At 45.2% G+C, this 15174-nt stretch overlaps 1 protein-coding gene across 3 annotated transcripts in view; it reads right to left on the reverse strand.

Annotated features, from left to right (window-relative positions):
- rerea (arginine-glutamic acid dipeptide (RE) repeats a) overlaps positions 1-15174 on the reverse strand; it is a 126218-nt gene that overhangs the window by 61979 nt on the left and 49065 nt on the right. For all 3 annotated transcript variants that reach the window (XM_034589618.1, XM_034589619.1, XM_034589617.1), the window contains 2 exons: positions 11580-12090; positions 4165-4235 (listed from right to left, as the gene is read on the reverse strand). In XM_034589618.1, coding sequence (XP_034445509.1) covers positions 4165-4235; positions 11580-11946 — 438 coding nt within the window. In that variant the 5' untranslated portion in view covers positions 11947-12090. The remainder of the gene's footprint in view (positions 1-4164; positions 4236-11579; positions 12091-15174) is intronic.

The following is a 15174-nucleotide window of genomic DNA, read 5'->3' on the forward strand; positions in this document are numbered from 1 at the left end:
AAGTTCAACCTTGAGAGGGCTATGACATTATACTGTGTTATTAAACCGATGCCAAGATGAGGGGTGCTAAATGAAAACCAGTGAGCACAGTTCACACAATATACTGGTTATATGACAAAGAAAATCCCCTCATTCTTTTAAGCTCATCAGGTCTGCAACATATGAGCTGGACTCCTGGCAAGATAATTGCGTTGTACATGGCATCTAATTAAATGTCCATAAGCAGGGAAATCCAGGACTAGGGGTGTATGTGTGTGTGTGTGTGTGTGTGTGTGTGTGTGTGTAAGATTAACAGCAAGAGTGTGGGTGTGTCATACTGGGCTCCACAATCCCTCGTTCCCGGAGGGAGAAACACTGCAATCACTCCATTAGCGAAAGAGGGAGGGAGACAAAAAGCAAGGGAGGGATGTGGGGAAGGAAGGTATGGAGGAAGAAACACAGCTGACTTGGCCAATAACAGCAAATGAGGTTAGATACAAGCATAGAGGGAGGTGGTGGTGGTGGTAAGAGGGGGGGGGGGGGGGCAATGAGCGCCGAGGACATGGACACAATGATCAGAACACGGGATGGGAGGAGGGAGGTGGGTGAATGACAGCAGATAAAGAGGAGTGGGGATGAGGGAGGAGTGAAGTGTAGAAACAGACAGATGAGGGAGGGAGAGGGAGAGAAATGGAGACGGAGGAGAAAATCGCGGTAAGAAGAGCAGAATGGATCGGTGAAGTCAGGGTCAATGGGAAGATATGACTGCAGGTTGTTCAGCGGCTTATTGTCTTAGGTTGTCCTCACACCAACAGGGAACACATAGAGGTCTGTGTGTGTGAGCATATGTTGTTAATATGAATACAGTAGGTCTACAAAATGGATGATCAGAATATAAGTTACATGACCAGAACCTATATGGCAAACACACACAAGAACACACACGTCTACGACACGATCACTGCAATACTCTCATCAAATATAGATTGTAAACACATTACAAGGTCGTGGCACTGGGTGTAAACTGAGACTAGCCCTTGTGGGAAAACAAGGCCCTTAACTGACCTAACTAATCACATAAGAGGGAATAGCAGACAGGTTTATTTTAGAATACACCTTAATGCATGTCTTCATATTGTTTTTGTATACACTTTTAGTGATAGAAATAACATATTATAATATATTTAATTTATTGTTAATTTCACTGAAAGTGATATTTGATGTTTAGCGATATTTTCTTGTTGTGACATTTTTTAAAAATTATTTGTTCTTCTTTTCTAATAATCTCAACATGGCCATGTAAGAGAAGTACTGATTTAATAAAGCGTTTTGGCGTCTTTATTTCACCTCTGATTTGCTAACAACTAAAATGGCCTCCTACTGGTCACCCCTGTATCTGGGCAGACATTTTAGGAGGAAGGCGGGAGACTGAAATCTGTGCTGGATCAATAAGTCACAGAGGTTACAGTGGGCACCACAGCTGCAACTGTTGAGGAAACAAACTAAGGAAAACGATTTTCTCCCAAGTCTAGAATTACCCCAATAATACTGCAAAATTGATTTCATTTGCATGTGCTATTACACATGCAAAATAATCACACAAACAAACAATCAACCCAACACAGAGAAGAGACATACAGTGAGGCACAGACATACAGAGGCAGAGCCGCTGGCTTCAATCCTTGTTCTTCCCACCGCACGAAAGATTGATGGCTGCATTCAGGATTTCTACACACCACTAATTGGATTCACAGGTCATTAGATAAAGTACAGAGTGAGACTGTTACAGTCTAAAGATTGAGGGAGGAGAGCGAGACAGGGGAAAGGAGAAGGGTGTGAGAGGGGCAATATTGATAAGGTTGTTTGGTTTAGGACCAATGAAATTTCCTCCCCCTCTGCTGTTTCCACAGCCCTGTTCCCCTACACAGGGAGGAGGGGGGGTGATCGATAATTTGCGCGGGGGAAGAAAAAGCAGGGGGTCGGACACAGACGCAGGGAGAGATGAGAGGATAGGAAATAAAGAGAATGACTTGATGTCTAATGCGTTGTTCACTAACATGGACCTCAAGTTGCCGGCTGCCTGTCCTTTACAATATAGTGTGGCAGAAGAGGCAAATGCGATTACGCCAACCACTATGTTCAACAAAAGAGCCGAATGAGTGGATGAATATTTTCTTTCTCCCAGTGGCCCAAGTGTGTCCCAGTTTTGAGTGCAGGGTGACGGAGTAGATTTGAGGCTGGCCGACTAGATGGAAGTTTACATCAACATGTGCTATTACAACCTAATACAGCTATCACTCTGAGAGAGGATTCTGCCCTTCTCTAGGAAATAGAGATTACAGTGCCAATCTTTTATGATTTGTAGCCTGGCGACAAAGTGGGCTCATTGAAAAACAGTGTACTTGTTTGGAGAGCCAGCGGGACTTGTTGTTTTAACATAGGACGACAAGGGTACAGCCTGCTCAAACACATACAGGCATGCAGATGGCTGTTCATTAATTACAGATGGATGGGGGGAGGGAGTAACAGAGAGCGAGAGACGGAGAGAGAGAGAGAGAGAGAGAGAGAGAGAAAGAGAAAAGAGAGATAGAGGTCAGCTAATGGAGCCAGCATTCTCCCTCTCCCTCCCAGGACAATTACCTCGGCCTGCTCCAGACCTCTTCTGGCGCTCTTAATCAAGGTGCAGGTGCGTGGGTTTTTGTGTGAGCGTGTGTGTGCGCATGTGTGAGCTCAGGGGGGGGGGGGTTCCTGCCGGCCTCAGCACTCTCCAATCGCAATCCGATTAAAGCCCTGCTGCTGTGGGGCTGGCTTGTCCTCCCCTCTGCAGGGCTCACCTTAAAAACCTTTCTTCACACACTCTAAAGTATTCACACATGATCAATATCTTGAACTCACACGTCTACACACAGACATGTACATACACACGATATTCCACCTTTTCAAAAAAGTGGTGTGTGGCCTCTGAGCTGACCTCCCATCATCACCCTGGCTGTCGGCAGGCATTACCGAGGCCCCCTGGGGCCTGGCCGCCCCTTACCGTGCCCTCTGCACTATATGCTTAGACAACCAATCTGTTAAAAGACGAGCAATGTTCGGCACCATAGACCCATCTATTATACTCCAGTAGGCTTTACCCATTAGAGGGTAGTCACATGAGCTGCACCTAAATGTGTTCAACTCACAGATAACTCGCATACAAGGGACCAATTAAAAACATTCACCTTCGGTTGCATTATCAATTTCAAAATGGTAAATTTCCTCAGCCAACCAAAACATTTGTTTGAGTAGAATCCCCTCCAAGACAAACTCCACATGGATCCAACTATTATAATAACTACATAACTAAAGACACAAAGTACGATGCTACAGCACTCCCAGATTATATATATTACTTGAAAGATATATTCTGCATGGTTTGCATGCAGCTGTGATAATTTTAGGATTTCTAAAATCATGCCGTGTGTCATTAGAGCCGACAACTGAGAAGGAACAAAAGCACATCTTAAACCATTTTACAACCTTTTCAACAGCACAGATAACGGTGTAGCTTTTGGGTGAACTAAGATAATTCAGAGAGACTGGACAGTCAACGCGAGGGAGGGAGAAAGAGCTCTCCCAACCCTAAGCACCACCTCACTAAACCGACTGAGCCTGATGAATCAGCCGTCCTCAGTAGCAAATTAAAAACTAATTTCTTTCTTTATTCAGCAAAAGAGGCAATTTGGCCACAGTAGGTTGGGGAAAAAAATCAATTGAAAACTGGTGAAAATCTCCTTCATTAAATCAATTAAGTGCATCAACAAACATCTATGTTTCTATTACAACCATTATTACACTGCCAGTAGATCACAAAGGTGGTTAATATTCAAGCCTGATTCTCAGAGGTGTTAGTATTTTTCCACATAAATCCGTTAAACACTGAACTCTTTTAAAATCATATTTCACTATGATTTGTTTTCAATTCTCATCAGACGGTTACAGCATATAAATGTGCAACTCAGCACCTGCATCACCTAATTGTGCAGCCACCATCGCAGCTCAGATTTCATCTGGCTTCGCTCCTCACTAGGGAACCAGTCATTTGTTTTTCAGCATGAGACACAGTGTGGGTGGGTGCTAAACCTCGGGCCATTATGAGGACACAGGGACATGAAAGGGGACAGACACTAATGAAAATGTACTCACCAGCTTGAAATCCTGAATGCTACAAATGAAGTAGGGTGTGTTGGGCCGCCGACTCTCAATGTACACACAATCTGCAAATGAGAAGAGGGGAGGGAAAAAAAATTGTGTGAGTTTGAAGGAAGATGTTCACTCTTTCATGTTTTTCTGCAGACAGACTCAGTAATACATTATTTTGTGAGCTGTTACCTCTGCTGAAAAGATATTTTTCTCCTTGAGTCAAATTCAATTGGAATGCGAGTAATAGGATTAAGGACTTTTGGAACGCTACAAGGTTGCCTTTCCAAAGCAAACATTACGCCCAAGGGGAATTATGTTATTGTTCCACTCCTTTTATACACCAGTGAGCAATACTAGCTTTAACCCCAACCCACCCTGCAGTCATCACTGTAACCCCTTTCTATAAAATGACAACTTCTGTCATTGCACCTATATATATAAATATCCAGTTGGCTTTTGGCTAGCTAAGCAGGAAAACAAGAATTTCTCATTCACGTTTTAGCATGTTGCCAAATGACATAACCCCTCTCGAGTGCTAAAAGCAACCCTCTCATAATGTGTGTGAGGAAGGTGGCCCAGCCGACTGTGCTGTTTAATTGAATGTGACTCGTGGTATGGCCAGGTCATGAACCCTCATCTCCTTAACAAAAACATTCACACTGCAGAGGACAAAAAAACACACAACCACTTCTGTCAAGGAGAGGAGGAGGTGGAAGAGGAGGAGGTGGTGGATAATGGGGACTAAGCCCAGTACAGCACTTTCGAGACACAGCCAAGGGTTAGAATTATTACAGAAGAGATCTGAATTTACAAAAGTCAAATTAGCATAATAGTCTCCTATTCACCTTGGCTCTTAGTTGAAACACAAAACAGAGATTGTGATCAAACTGAGCAAAATATTCTCGGGTTTAAATAACCTATAAAAACAGCTTGTACTTGCTCAAGAGGCAAAACAATGAAAAGCCAGAGAATCTTGATTGATTGAAAAAGAGATCACACACACTGAAACCGGACATTCTATTCAGATGGAAGAAACGCTACAAGCTATTATAATATGCGCGTTACCAACGGTCATACATACACAAGGCTGTGAAAATGGGAAGCTCCACTATCTCATAGCTCTGCCAGGTTTGATTCTAAAGAACAAAGGCCACCACAGGTAGGATTTACACTGACAACACAGTCTGCTGGTGCTCACTCCACCAAAACACACGCTGCGCTATTCTGTACAGAAGGATTAAGCCGCACTTTCCCTAACAAAAAGATGTGCGGCTAGCTTTTTATTCGGCGACTGACAGTGCCATCATCTCTTATTTATTTGTTTGTGTCAACAGAGTTATCGATCTGGCTGTGGTTTATCTTACCGCGTGCAGAGGAAAAGAGGGGTGGCAAAGATATTAAATGGCTCTGACACCCAAGATACCATTTGTAGAGGGGCTGGTGTCTATGAGTGCATCTGTGACATCATGGGCTTTGTTTTTTGAGAGGCTCTGTGTATGTGTGTGTAACCCCAGGGTGGGCTTGTTATCTGCTGTGGGCTGAATGAGCTGTTCTAAGGGAAGGAGAGGGAGGGAGGGAGGCGGGGGTTTATCACCCTCACTGGCTCTGAGTGACGCATTATATCTCTCTCACTACTGCCCTCTTCTCGCTTTTCCCCTCTCTCCTCTACGCCATCCCTGGAAGTCATTTACAAGATAACATGAATGAAAATATCCATCAGCGCTATTGTGTGATCTGTGAGCGACATACTGTGTGTGTGTGTGTGTGTGTGTGCGTGTGCGTTGAGAGAGACAGAGAGAAGCGGGTAGAGGCGGAGGAGGGAGCAGGGAGGGAGGGAGTGGGGGGAGGGCAGAGAACAAAAGAGACTAATCTGAATGAGATGACATTTTTTTGGAGGAGTCAAATTGGGGGAATTAGGGTTCGGTGTCCCTTCACCTCGACGGCACATTCATTTTCTCCGCGTGCACACCCAGACTACATCAACAGGCGTAAAGAACAGACGGGGAGAGAGAAAAAGATACATGGTGGGGAGAAGGGAAAAAAAGCAAGAGACAGGGATCTAGTTTAATCATTCACAGCCAGCGAGCAAGTCTATTCTTTCGAACGTCAAAAGCACATTTTGAATTCATCCAGGGCACTAAAAAGTCTACTACCTCAAGGGCATTTCTCTGAATGAGACTACAACACAAGTCTCAGTGAATGTGAAAGTTAAAACCAAGTTAACGTTACAGTCTCTGCTGTTTGAACGAAAAAAGGGGGCGGCAGAGCTCAGGGAGGGAGGTGGGGGGGGGGCTTGTCGAAGCATGGCCACACAGTTCCTCCAGGGTCTGCTTGGCTTGTTAAACATTCCTGCCGTTTTGTGCATTTGGAAGTGGGTCTCCTCGCTCAAGTGGAGAAGTGGAAAGGGGAGGGACTAGGGGGTTTAGCCATAGCGGGGGTCTGAGTGGGGGATGGGTTTTTTGGGGGGGGGTTGAAGTGTGCGTTAGCTGGATGGGTGTAGCCTTTGGTGCAGCAGGGCCTTTGTAGACGAGTGTTCTCACTCCCTCAGCAGCCATAACTTTAACTTCTAACTTGGCTCAACCCCACTGCTGACCACCATGCCACCCAGAGAGATAGAGAGCAAGAGAAAGTTCAATACTTCGACACGGGGAGATAATCATGTAGCTCCTGAGTGCAGTTTCTCAAACCCGAGCACTTCACTGAAAGCGGATCCTCGCGGTCATTGTTTCTCCAATTACATTGTCACTACCGACTTCAAGCAACAGCATATTCATTGCTATAACCTCACAGCGCACACAACACTACAGCAATTTCTCAGCTGTAGCTCATTGTTCAGCCAGCTATGCTCGTATTACTGCCAAGCATGTCTAATCTAAAACACACCTAGCCTCAGCAGAAGAGCGCGTCCTGCTCTCCTTGTCTCAAGCAAATAAGATGCTGTTTAATTTGCTGCAGCATTCCAGCAGAAAGGAGGGGGGAGTTGTGAGGTGATATCTGCTTAGCTTTCTTTTACGAGACAAGCTACAATGGAAAAGTCACACTGTGAACACAGTCATATATGCTGGTGTTTAGTAAACAGTGATGGGGGAAGGGCTGTGCTATGGGATGAAACTGGCTAAATGCAGCAAGAATATGAACGTGTTTTTTTGGATACAAGACAGGTTTCTTAAATCAAGAGGAGTGTTTGTTTCAGCCACGCTTGCAGGTGGCGAGTGTTATCCATGAGGCAGGACGCACCTGCATTGTTACAAGTGGTGCTCGGCTCAAACTGCACACGCTGCAGAGCATAGCGCGGCTTCAGAAGAGCCACCCCCCTCGAGTGCACTGATCCTAAAATTAAATAGCACAAGGAATGCAATAATGGAACCACGGGGGTGTGAGGGGACTGCAAGGCCAAGAACGACAGAAATCATGAGAAGAGGGAGACTGGTGTTATTACTGACCACAGCAGCTCTGTGGAGGAGACCTGCTGATGACCAAGGCTGCCTTGTGCCATTTCCTGCTGGGCCGATCCCAGTGGGGTGGTTTAACAGGCAGTCAAGGCCTGGAGGCACACTGACACTTGATTCTTCTCCAACTTTCCTTCCTCTCTCCTCATCCACCAGCCCCAACAAATCTCCCTTCTTCTGGGTGGAACAGCAGAGGGAAATACCTGGCAAGCGATACCATCGGCTCTCTACAATAGGGCAGGCCTACAGCTGACTGAGCTCCTAAGGGAGAACAGAGGCTCTTTGACAACACCACCCCCTCCTCCTCTCCTTTCCCTCTCGGCTAGCCCACGCTTTCTCATTTAGCAGTCGGCAGGTGGTTGGATTTCACTAAAAAGCCCTTTTCCCAGAGTCTCTAGCGTGGGGAGAGATGGGAGAGCAGTGAGGGCTTTTTAAAAATAGATCTGTTCAGTTAGCGACAGGCTACAGATTCACACTGCTGTGTTTCAATATGAGAGGACTCCGAGGGCTTGCCCCTCGTGTTAGCTTGACTGGAAACAGCAAACCAATCGACACCCAGCCTTTGTTGCAGAGGGGATGCGCAATGCTAATCCAGCTCTAGCCTACGGTGTCTTGGCTCTGTAATAACCAACCCAACACTCACTGAACCACACTGCACTGGCTTCTCAAGAGGATCCATACCGAAAGCAGAACTCAGATGTGTTGTGTTCCCATGAAGTAGCATTTACTTTGCTATGAATTCAATCTCTATCTACAAAAAGACGTTTAGTTGCACAAAAATCACCAATAGTGAAATTTAAATAGTTATCATTCAGTTCACTTTAAAAGTTCATGAATTAAGTTTAGGTAATTTTTAACATTGGTCTACCGGAGTAACTACAAAGGGCCAGTTAAGTGAGTCAGCTGAGTCTCAGGAAAATTCAACTGACCAATTAAGTATACAAAACTGCACTGTTACAAATTTTAAATTGTACTGAAGCTACTTTGGTGGCACATGATGGCCAAACATCTAATTAAGACATTTTCTGTTGGTTTTTCATGTAATTTATCACTCATCTGTGATAAAGAAATAAAAGCTGAAACCCTTGCAAACAGAAAAGATCTGTATTATCAGTATTATTATTGTCAGTTCTAAGTTTACAGAATGATCTGTGTCAGACAAAACCTCGGCCATTATATTAACAATTTACTACATTAATGCAAGTCTTGTCTGATAGTGGGTTGCTAGTGACAGCCATGTTGTGTGAAATACACTCAGGTACAAGGGCAGAAGGAGTCTGGGAGGGGCAGCTGGTTTTCATTAGCTCTCTACATTTTAAACAGACCAGCCAGGCGGTCACTTAGGAAGGGAAGGAGACATGCTATGGCTGCCAGCCACCTGCAGTGCCGAGCTGCTGCAGTGGAAAGCAACGTGGATGGAGCTCTCTCTTTCTCAGCGTGTGTGTGTGTGTTGCAGTCTCTATTACTATTAAAAGCATGCCTTGTACATAGTGTGCATGTATGTGTTACAGTACTAAGAGCACAAAGACTTTGTTATTAGTAATGTGTGAGTTTACAAGTGAGTGGTCTCCATGCTTTAAGGGTGACTCCTATTGACCCCCCCTGTAGCAATATGTAGAATCTATAATTTGGGGGGTGTGTGTGTGTGTAGGCTCTGGAGGTGTCTGGCTGGGCCTGGGGAAGTGGTGAGAGCTCAGCCACAGGGTACAGATCTATTTGGCATGTCTGCTTCTTGCACTGCGTCAGTCTGTTCAACCTAGCAGCCGACCATACAAATGGCACGGTGTACAGTCCCCTGGCCAACAGTACAGACACAGACACACTCCTTCATCCTTTTTAAAGAGCAGCAGAGCCTGAGTTAGCTGCAGGCCCACCTATTGGCCAATTGCACTCCTCCTTCTACCTTTCCCCACCAATCGATATGCACTAAGCTTCCTGAACCCGTCTTCGAGGGATATAAAGGTTAAGCATAGAGATTGGTGGGTGGCTGGAGATTGGGAGCATGCAGACAGTTTCTATTGTAAATTACTTATTTTGTATGTGATGACATGAGCCTGTATGTTACTAAAGCTCCCTGTGACAAAAGCAATCAACACAGTATTCTGTTTCACTATTTGTTATGGTTCCTCTATCGTTTTCCGTCACAACTTCTTCCCTCTCCCCATGGCTGGGGCGGTTTAAATCCCTCACCGAGGGTGGTCAGTTTTACATATTGTGTGTCACTAGACGGCTATAAAGGGATTTAACATTTAGTAAAGCATAATCCATTGCAGGCTTTGTGTCTGCCTAAGCTGCACACATCAAATCTGATTGCAAGATGGTTGCTACCAATGAACAAGCGGGAGGAGGAAAAACATGCTCTGCACAAACACACGCACGCACACATACACCCAGCTTATCACTTGAACAATAAACAGAAGACACAGCAGGAGGTCTGTCGCTGAGGTGGAGGATCTTCCATTTTGACAATAGGAGGTAAATTACAAACTAGCATACCAGTGCTCTAGTCCTGGCTCATCCTACTCTAAACCGATCTAACAGCTCTGGTATACACAGTGGGAGCAGGCTGTGACACTCGGGCCACTCTAGACCTGTCAAACTAATTGAAGGAGAAGACAGGAAACATAAATATTCCCCATCAATCAGACACTGGCTCTGCCGTTTGCTCGAATGCGGAAATATAAATATTCTGCAGAGCTAATCCACTGAGACAGTCGACTTTGTTTATATGCCTTTTGAATGTTTCATTGATGTGACTGACTGCTTCCGATGTTTTTACCTCTCTCCCTCTCCAGCCCCCCCCCCCCACTTGTCTCTGCATGATTGACTATGAGACAAAGCGGCTGTGCTCTCTCTCTATTAAACATGAAATGTGGAGTCTTCAATGGAGTCCGTTGCAGAGCATTACACGGACAGAAATGGAGAGTGAGCAACAACAAGGCTTTGGTTCAGAGTGACTGCTTGCTTGAGGACCTCCACTGATACCAGCGCAGAGATAATTCAGCCAACCAGATAACGCGCCTAGACAGAGAACATATCGTGGGGATGTCTAGCTATTTCACTGCACCTACTTTAGTTCGTCTGTTTAGTAGATGAGGAGAATAAAGGAGGGCTGAGTGTTTGTGTGTGAGTAGAGTTGGCGGAGACGAAACCTAACCTAACACGCTGGCTGTAATTTCCGCTCTTCCCGTTAAATATCCAAACAATGTGCCCCCCCTCTCATTCTCCACCTGACCTTTTGCTAGCTGCTACATAAATGAAAAGACGTGGCAGCAATGATTTAGTTGCAAGGCGGAGAGCACTGTTAAGCAGGAGAGGGAGAGAGAGAGAAAGTGAGATAGAGAGCAGACTATATACACAACCAGTGAGCCTGGCTTCCTACCGTTGACATTCCCCACTCTAATACAGCCAATTTCTAAACAGTAGTTGATAGATGGGCCATGTTTACAGCTGCAGAAAAGGTTGGTTCTCTTTTTAGCTTCATTCAACAAATGTAATAAAGACATTGTACCGCAGCTCAATCATCTCTAAAGGAAAACTAGAGTACCTTTTGGAGAGATAGCACACGTTTAGTGAGTCAAATTACACTAGGAATGAAAAGCATTATGACAGCTGTCGTCACTATCACGTCATCTAGAGAATGACGACTTAGACTTTTATTGACGCAGCCCAAGACAAAGCAAAGAGTGGGTCAACATTGTATTTGATGCTTGGCCTCCAGCTGGAGATAATACTGCTGGTAGAGTTGCTACTTTGGATAATGTGCACTCCTTTAGCAGATTGCAATCACTAAGAAATCCACCATTAATCAACTATCATTTGTCTTCTCATTTCTAAAAGAAGCTTATTGAAAACTAAGTGGAAGGAAAAGAATGGAGTGAATGTGATGTTTATAAGTTGGGACTACTTTCCCTGCAGTTAGTGTAGTTTCACCTGCTGACAAATTTAGATCAGCCATGACTGTCTTACCTCCAGATCTGTAAACAACATCGTCTTCTGTGATGAAGGATGTTATTTCCCCGTTCTCTGTACGCTCGTAGCGTGACTTCTTCTTGGGCGTCTTCTTCTTGCCCTTTTTACCGGCGTCCTCGGCTGTGCCGCTGCCTCCGCCTGTGCTGCCATTGTCGTTGTCCTCATCTTCGCTGTGGTCGCTCTCTGCATAGTTCTTGGCCCCGCCCTCCAGCGTACAGCTGCGTCGGGGCCTGGAGCTCTCACTTTCACGGTCTCCCCGGTCCCCGTCCTGTCGGCGGGACTTGCCTGACTCTCTCTTGTCCCGGTCCCTGTCTCTGTCTCTGTCCCGCTCTTTCTCCCTCTCCTTCTCTTTGTCGGCCGTCATGATCCGCCACGTGCCTTCCTCAGTCCTCTCACGGCTGGGCCTCCGTGAAAGGTAGACTGTGAGCCTGGGCTTCAGTCTTCTGAATTTACCAATCAAATCCAGGGAAAATTTGGCCACACCAACAACCCCAGTGTTTCAGAAAAGCTGTGGATAAAAGAAAAAGGAGAATTAGCATAAGTCTGTGTCAATAACAATTGTCCTTTCTGTAAAGAAACTACATTAAGTAAAAAAGGATTATGCTGGAGGAGATCTTTTGTGGGTGAGAAATACAAGATAAGTTCCAAGAGATCAGGCAGCTGCACTGACTCCTCTCAACATCACAGCAATTGTTGGCACTCCCCTCCACAACCATGTATACTCTGGAGAGCACTGAATAGCTTTATCAAAGAACAGAACCTTCCAGCTTCCTGCTCACACATTTCCATTATTTTAGAAAGGCGGTAAAACAGAGTTATTAATGGAAAAAAAATGAAGTGAGAAAAGTACAAAGACAACTGCTACATGTACAGTGTACAATGAAACACAATATCCGAAAAGGAAGTTTTAACTAAACATAAAGAGGCAGTGCTAGCTTGAAGCCTGTTGAATTCCTCAGAGATAATGTATCAACAGGATTTTTCAGCAGAAGACACTGCTTGTCGTTTGCTGTGTGATGGGAAGAGACCCAGCACAAAGCTCAATAACGGAGGTAACTGGCTAGCTTCTGTGCAAACCATCTGTGATGACACCAGGCTCAGTTTTACTCATCTGTGTGTGTGTGTCTGTGTGTGGTTATGTATGTGTACTCTGGCTTACTGGACTGCACCCAGCCCTAGCCCTCTGCCCTGGCTGACAGTCACCACTGTGTTAATGTGAAATGACAGCTCTGGAGGGAAGAACACAGAAATCCACTGGGTAAGGAAAGAAGGGGAAGAGAAGCTGAGCCAGTCATTTGCTGTTCCCGGTCCACTGCCATTTTCAGCTATCGCCGTTCACTCAGAATAGCTCAGCTACCACTCACTCATGCCATAATGAAATCCTCCATAAACAGTGAAGTGGGCAAAGCTGAAGCAGCCCGCTGTGTGCTCTACGCTGCCCCTACACACTGTGCCTACAAAGGACATGTCTCATTTGCTGCCACTGTTTGCCCCCCCGACCCCACTGCAACAAATTAAGTAGAAATAGTTATTTCAGCCCTGCAGAGGGATCAGACCAGGCAATCAGACCAGGCAATCAGCCTACACGTTACGGTGGTCGTGATAGCTGGGTGGAAGCGAAAGGGATAGAGAGAGAGATCCAGGTAGAGAGTGTGAGGTTAAGAATAGAAGAGGAAGGTGGAAGAAAAGCTTTTGACAGGCACACACACACATAATGAAGCACGTTTGACAAAGGCGCTCCTCAGCAGCGGGTGCTGTCATCTCGTGAGCAGACACCAACTGACAGGGCAGCTGCTCTTGTCGTCGGCTTCAACACAAACACCGGGCCTGATTAAACCGCAGCCTCGTCACAGCCCCATTAATCACCTAATGATGAGTTACCACGGAGACCACTGGGCTGCCAGCGGATACACACAAGAACACATTAGCGCAGAGAGAGGACACGAGGGCTGAAGAGAGCTCTCACACGCATGTGCACCCACCCACCCATGATACACGCCTATATTGGGGTGGCAAAATACAGACTACCCTCCACTCAGCAGCGTGTATTAGAAGTGTGAGGATCATGAAAACATTGATGAAGGTACCATTTGATAGCACAGCTCTAATCCCGGGGGGGGGGCACCAGAATCTGTGTATGAGCTAAGCACCTCTTCTCTCCTCTAATCAGGAACATAAGCCTCTTCCACTGAAACCAAGGAGGAATCTGAACTGTTGCAAATAGAGGTCTGGCCCATTCTTTGATGTCGAAGGCGGCTACCAGCCTCCATAAGTACCTTTACAATCTAGGTGCTATTAGTTTACATCTGGATACACTTAACATAACTGCCTCAGTCGAAATTTAGATTTTACAAATACCCTGCTGACGTTAACATAACTATTTTACTAACCCCAAAAGCAACAAAAAAATTATCCAGACAGACATGGACATGCTCATGTTTGATTGTGTTAACACTTTAACTAGTCAATTAACAATATGTTCAGGCGTCTACGGCTAATTTGTAGAACATCAGTAGCCATTTGAAGTTGATCAAATTGAGTGGGTAAGACACAGTGAGTCAGTGTGAAGTGAAGTAGTAACACTGTGGCAATGAGAAGTCATAATGTATTGATGGCTGAGAGGGAGGAGAAGCAGACAGAGAAAGTGAAGACAGGGACAAAAAAGCGAGGGAGAAGGCTCTCCACCCACATCCCGGGAAACAAAGTGCTCAGTAGAAAGCAGCACTGGCTGCCTGGCCGATGAATAACGCTGCGAGGCGGCAGGTGAGGCTTGAAAGTATTACACATCAATCACAGGGGTTGGGACCCTTTGAAAGATACCAGCTGTCTTAGTGGAAACGAAGAGGAGGGGGCAGTGGCTGGAGAGGGGTTGAGGGGGTCCCCAGCCAACGGCTCCTAATCCAGCATTTACATTACTGCAATGGAGTCAAGGGCTAGCAGCCAGCGGGGACCCACTCAAATACATTTCTCTTTTTCCGGGCCTGTTTAAATGAGACCTCTGGCCTGAAAAACCACACAGTTTGTGGCTCGATTAACACATCATCCCCCACAATGGCCACACAGCAGGTTTCAGTTACTTAACAGTTTTTTTCTCTCTCTCTCCACTGAACAGCCTTTTGAAAAGCCATGTTTTATTCATTCCAGTTACTCCCACATTTATCCAAATCCACGCTCATCTCTGTAGTTTTAATCAAAACCTATCTTAAGGATAAACATCCAAATTAGCATGCTTTGCTTGAGAACCTATACAGTGTGATGAAGCTGTAAGATTTCTTTTTTCATGCCGCCAACTTTTAGTAATTGATTATCTTGGATTGAATTTGCAAAAGCTGGACCTCTATTCATACAGCATTTTATAGAACAAATAATAGAGAAACTAGAAATTCTACATTTAAATGCAAAATAGAATCTAACAACACTATAACCAGCACAGTGAAGCACTCGGTTTTGGGGGGAGAGACTGAAAAGTAATTCATGGCATATTAAATTGGAGAATTATGAAGTAGCAAAATGTGATTGGCAAGGATTTAGGGCCGGCTTTGCAAAGGGATTGAATGAAATACTCGCATGAATACAGATTAGAGGAGAACAA

Source organism: Hippoglossus hippoglossus, chromosome 7, assembly GCF_009819705.1.
Source record: "Hippoglossus hippoglossus isolate fHipHip1 chromosome 7, fHipHip1.pri, whole genome shotgun sequence".
In the NCBI taxonomy this organism is placed as follows: Eukaryota; Metazoa; Chordata; class Actinopteri; order Pleuronectiformes; family Pleuronectidae; genus Hippoglossus; species Hippoglossus hippoglossus.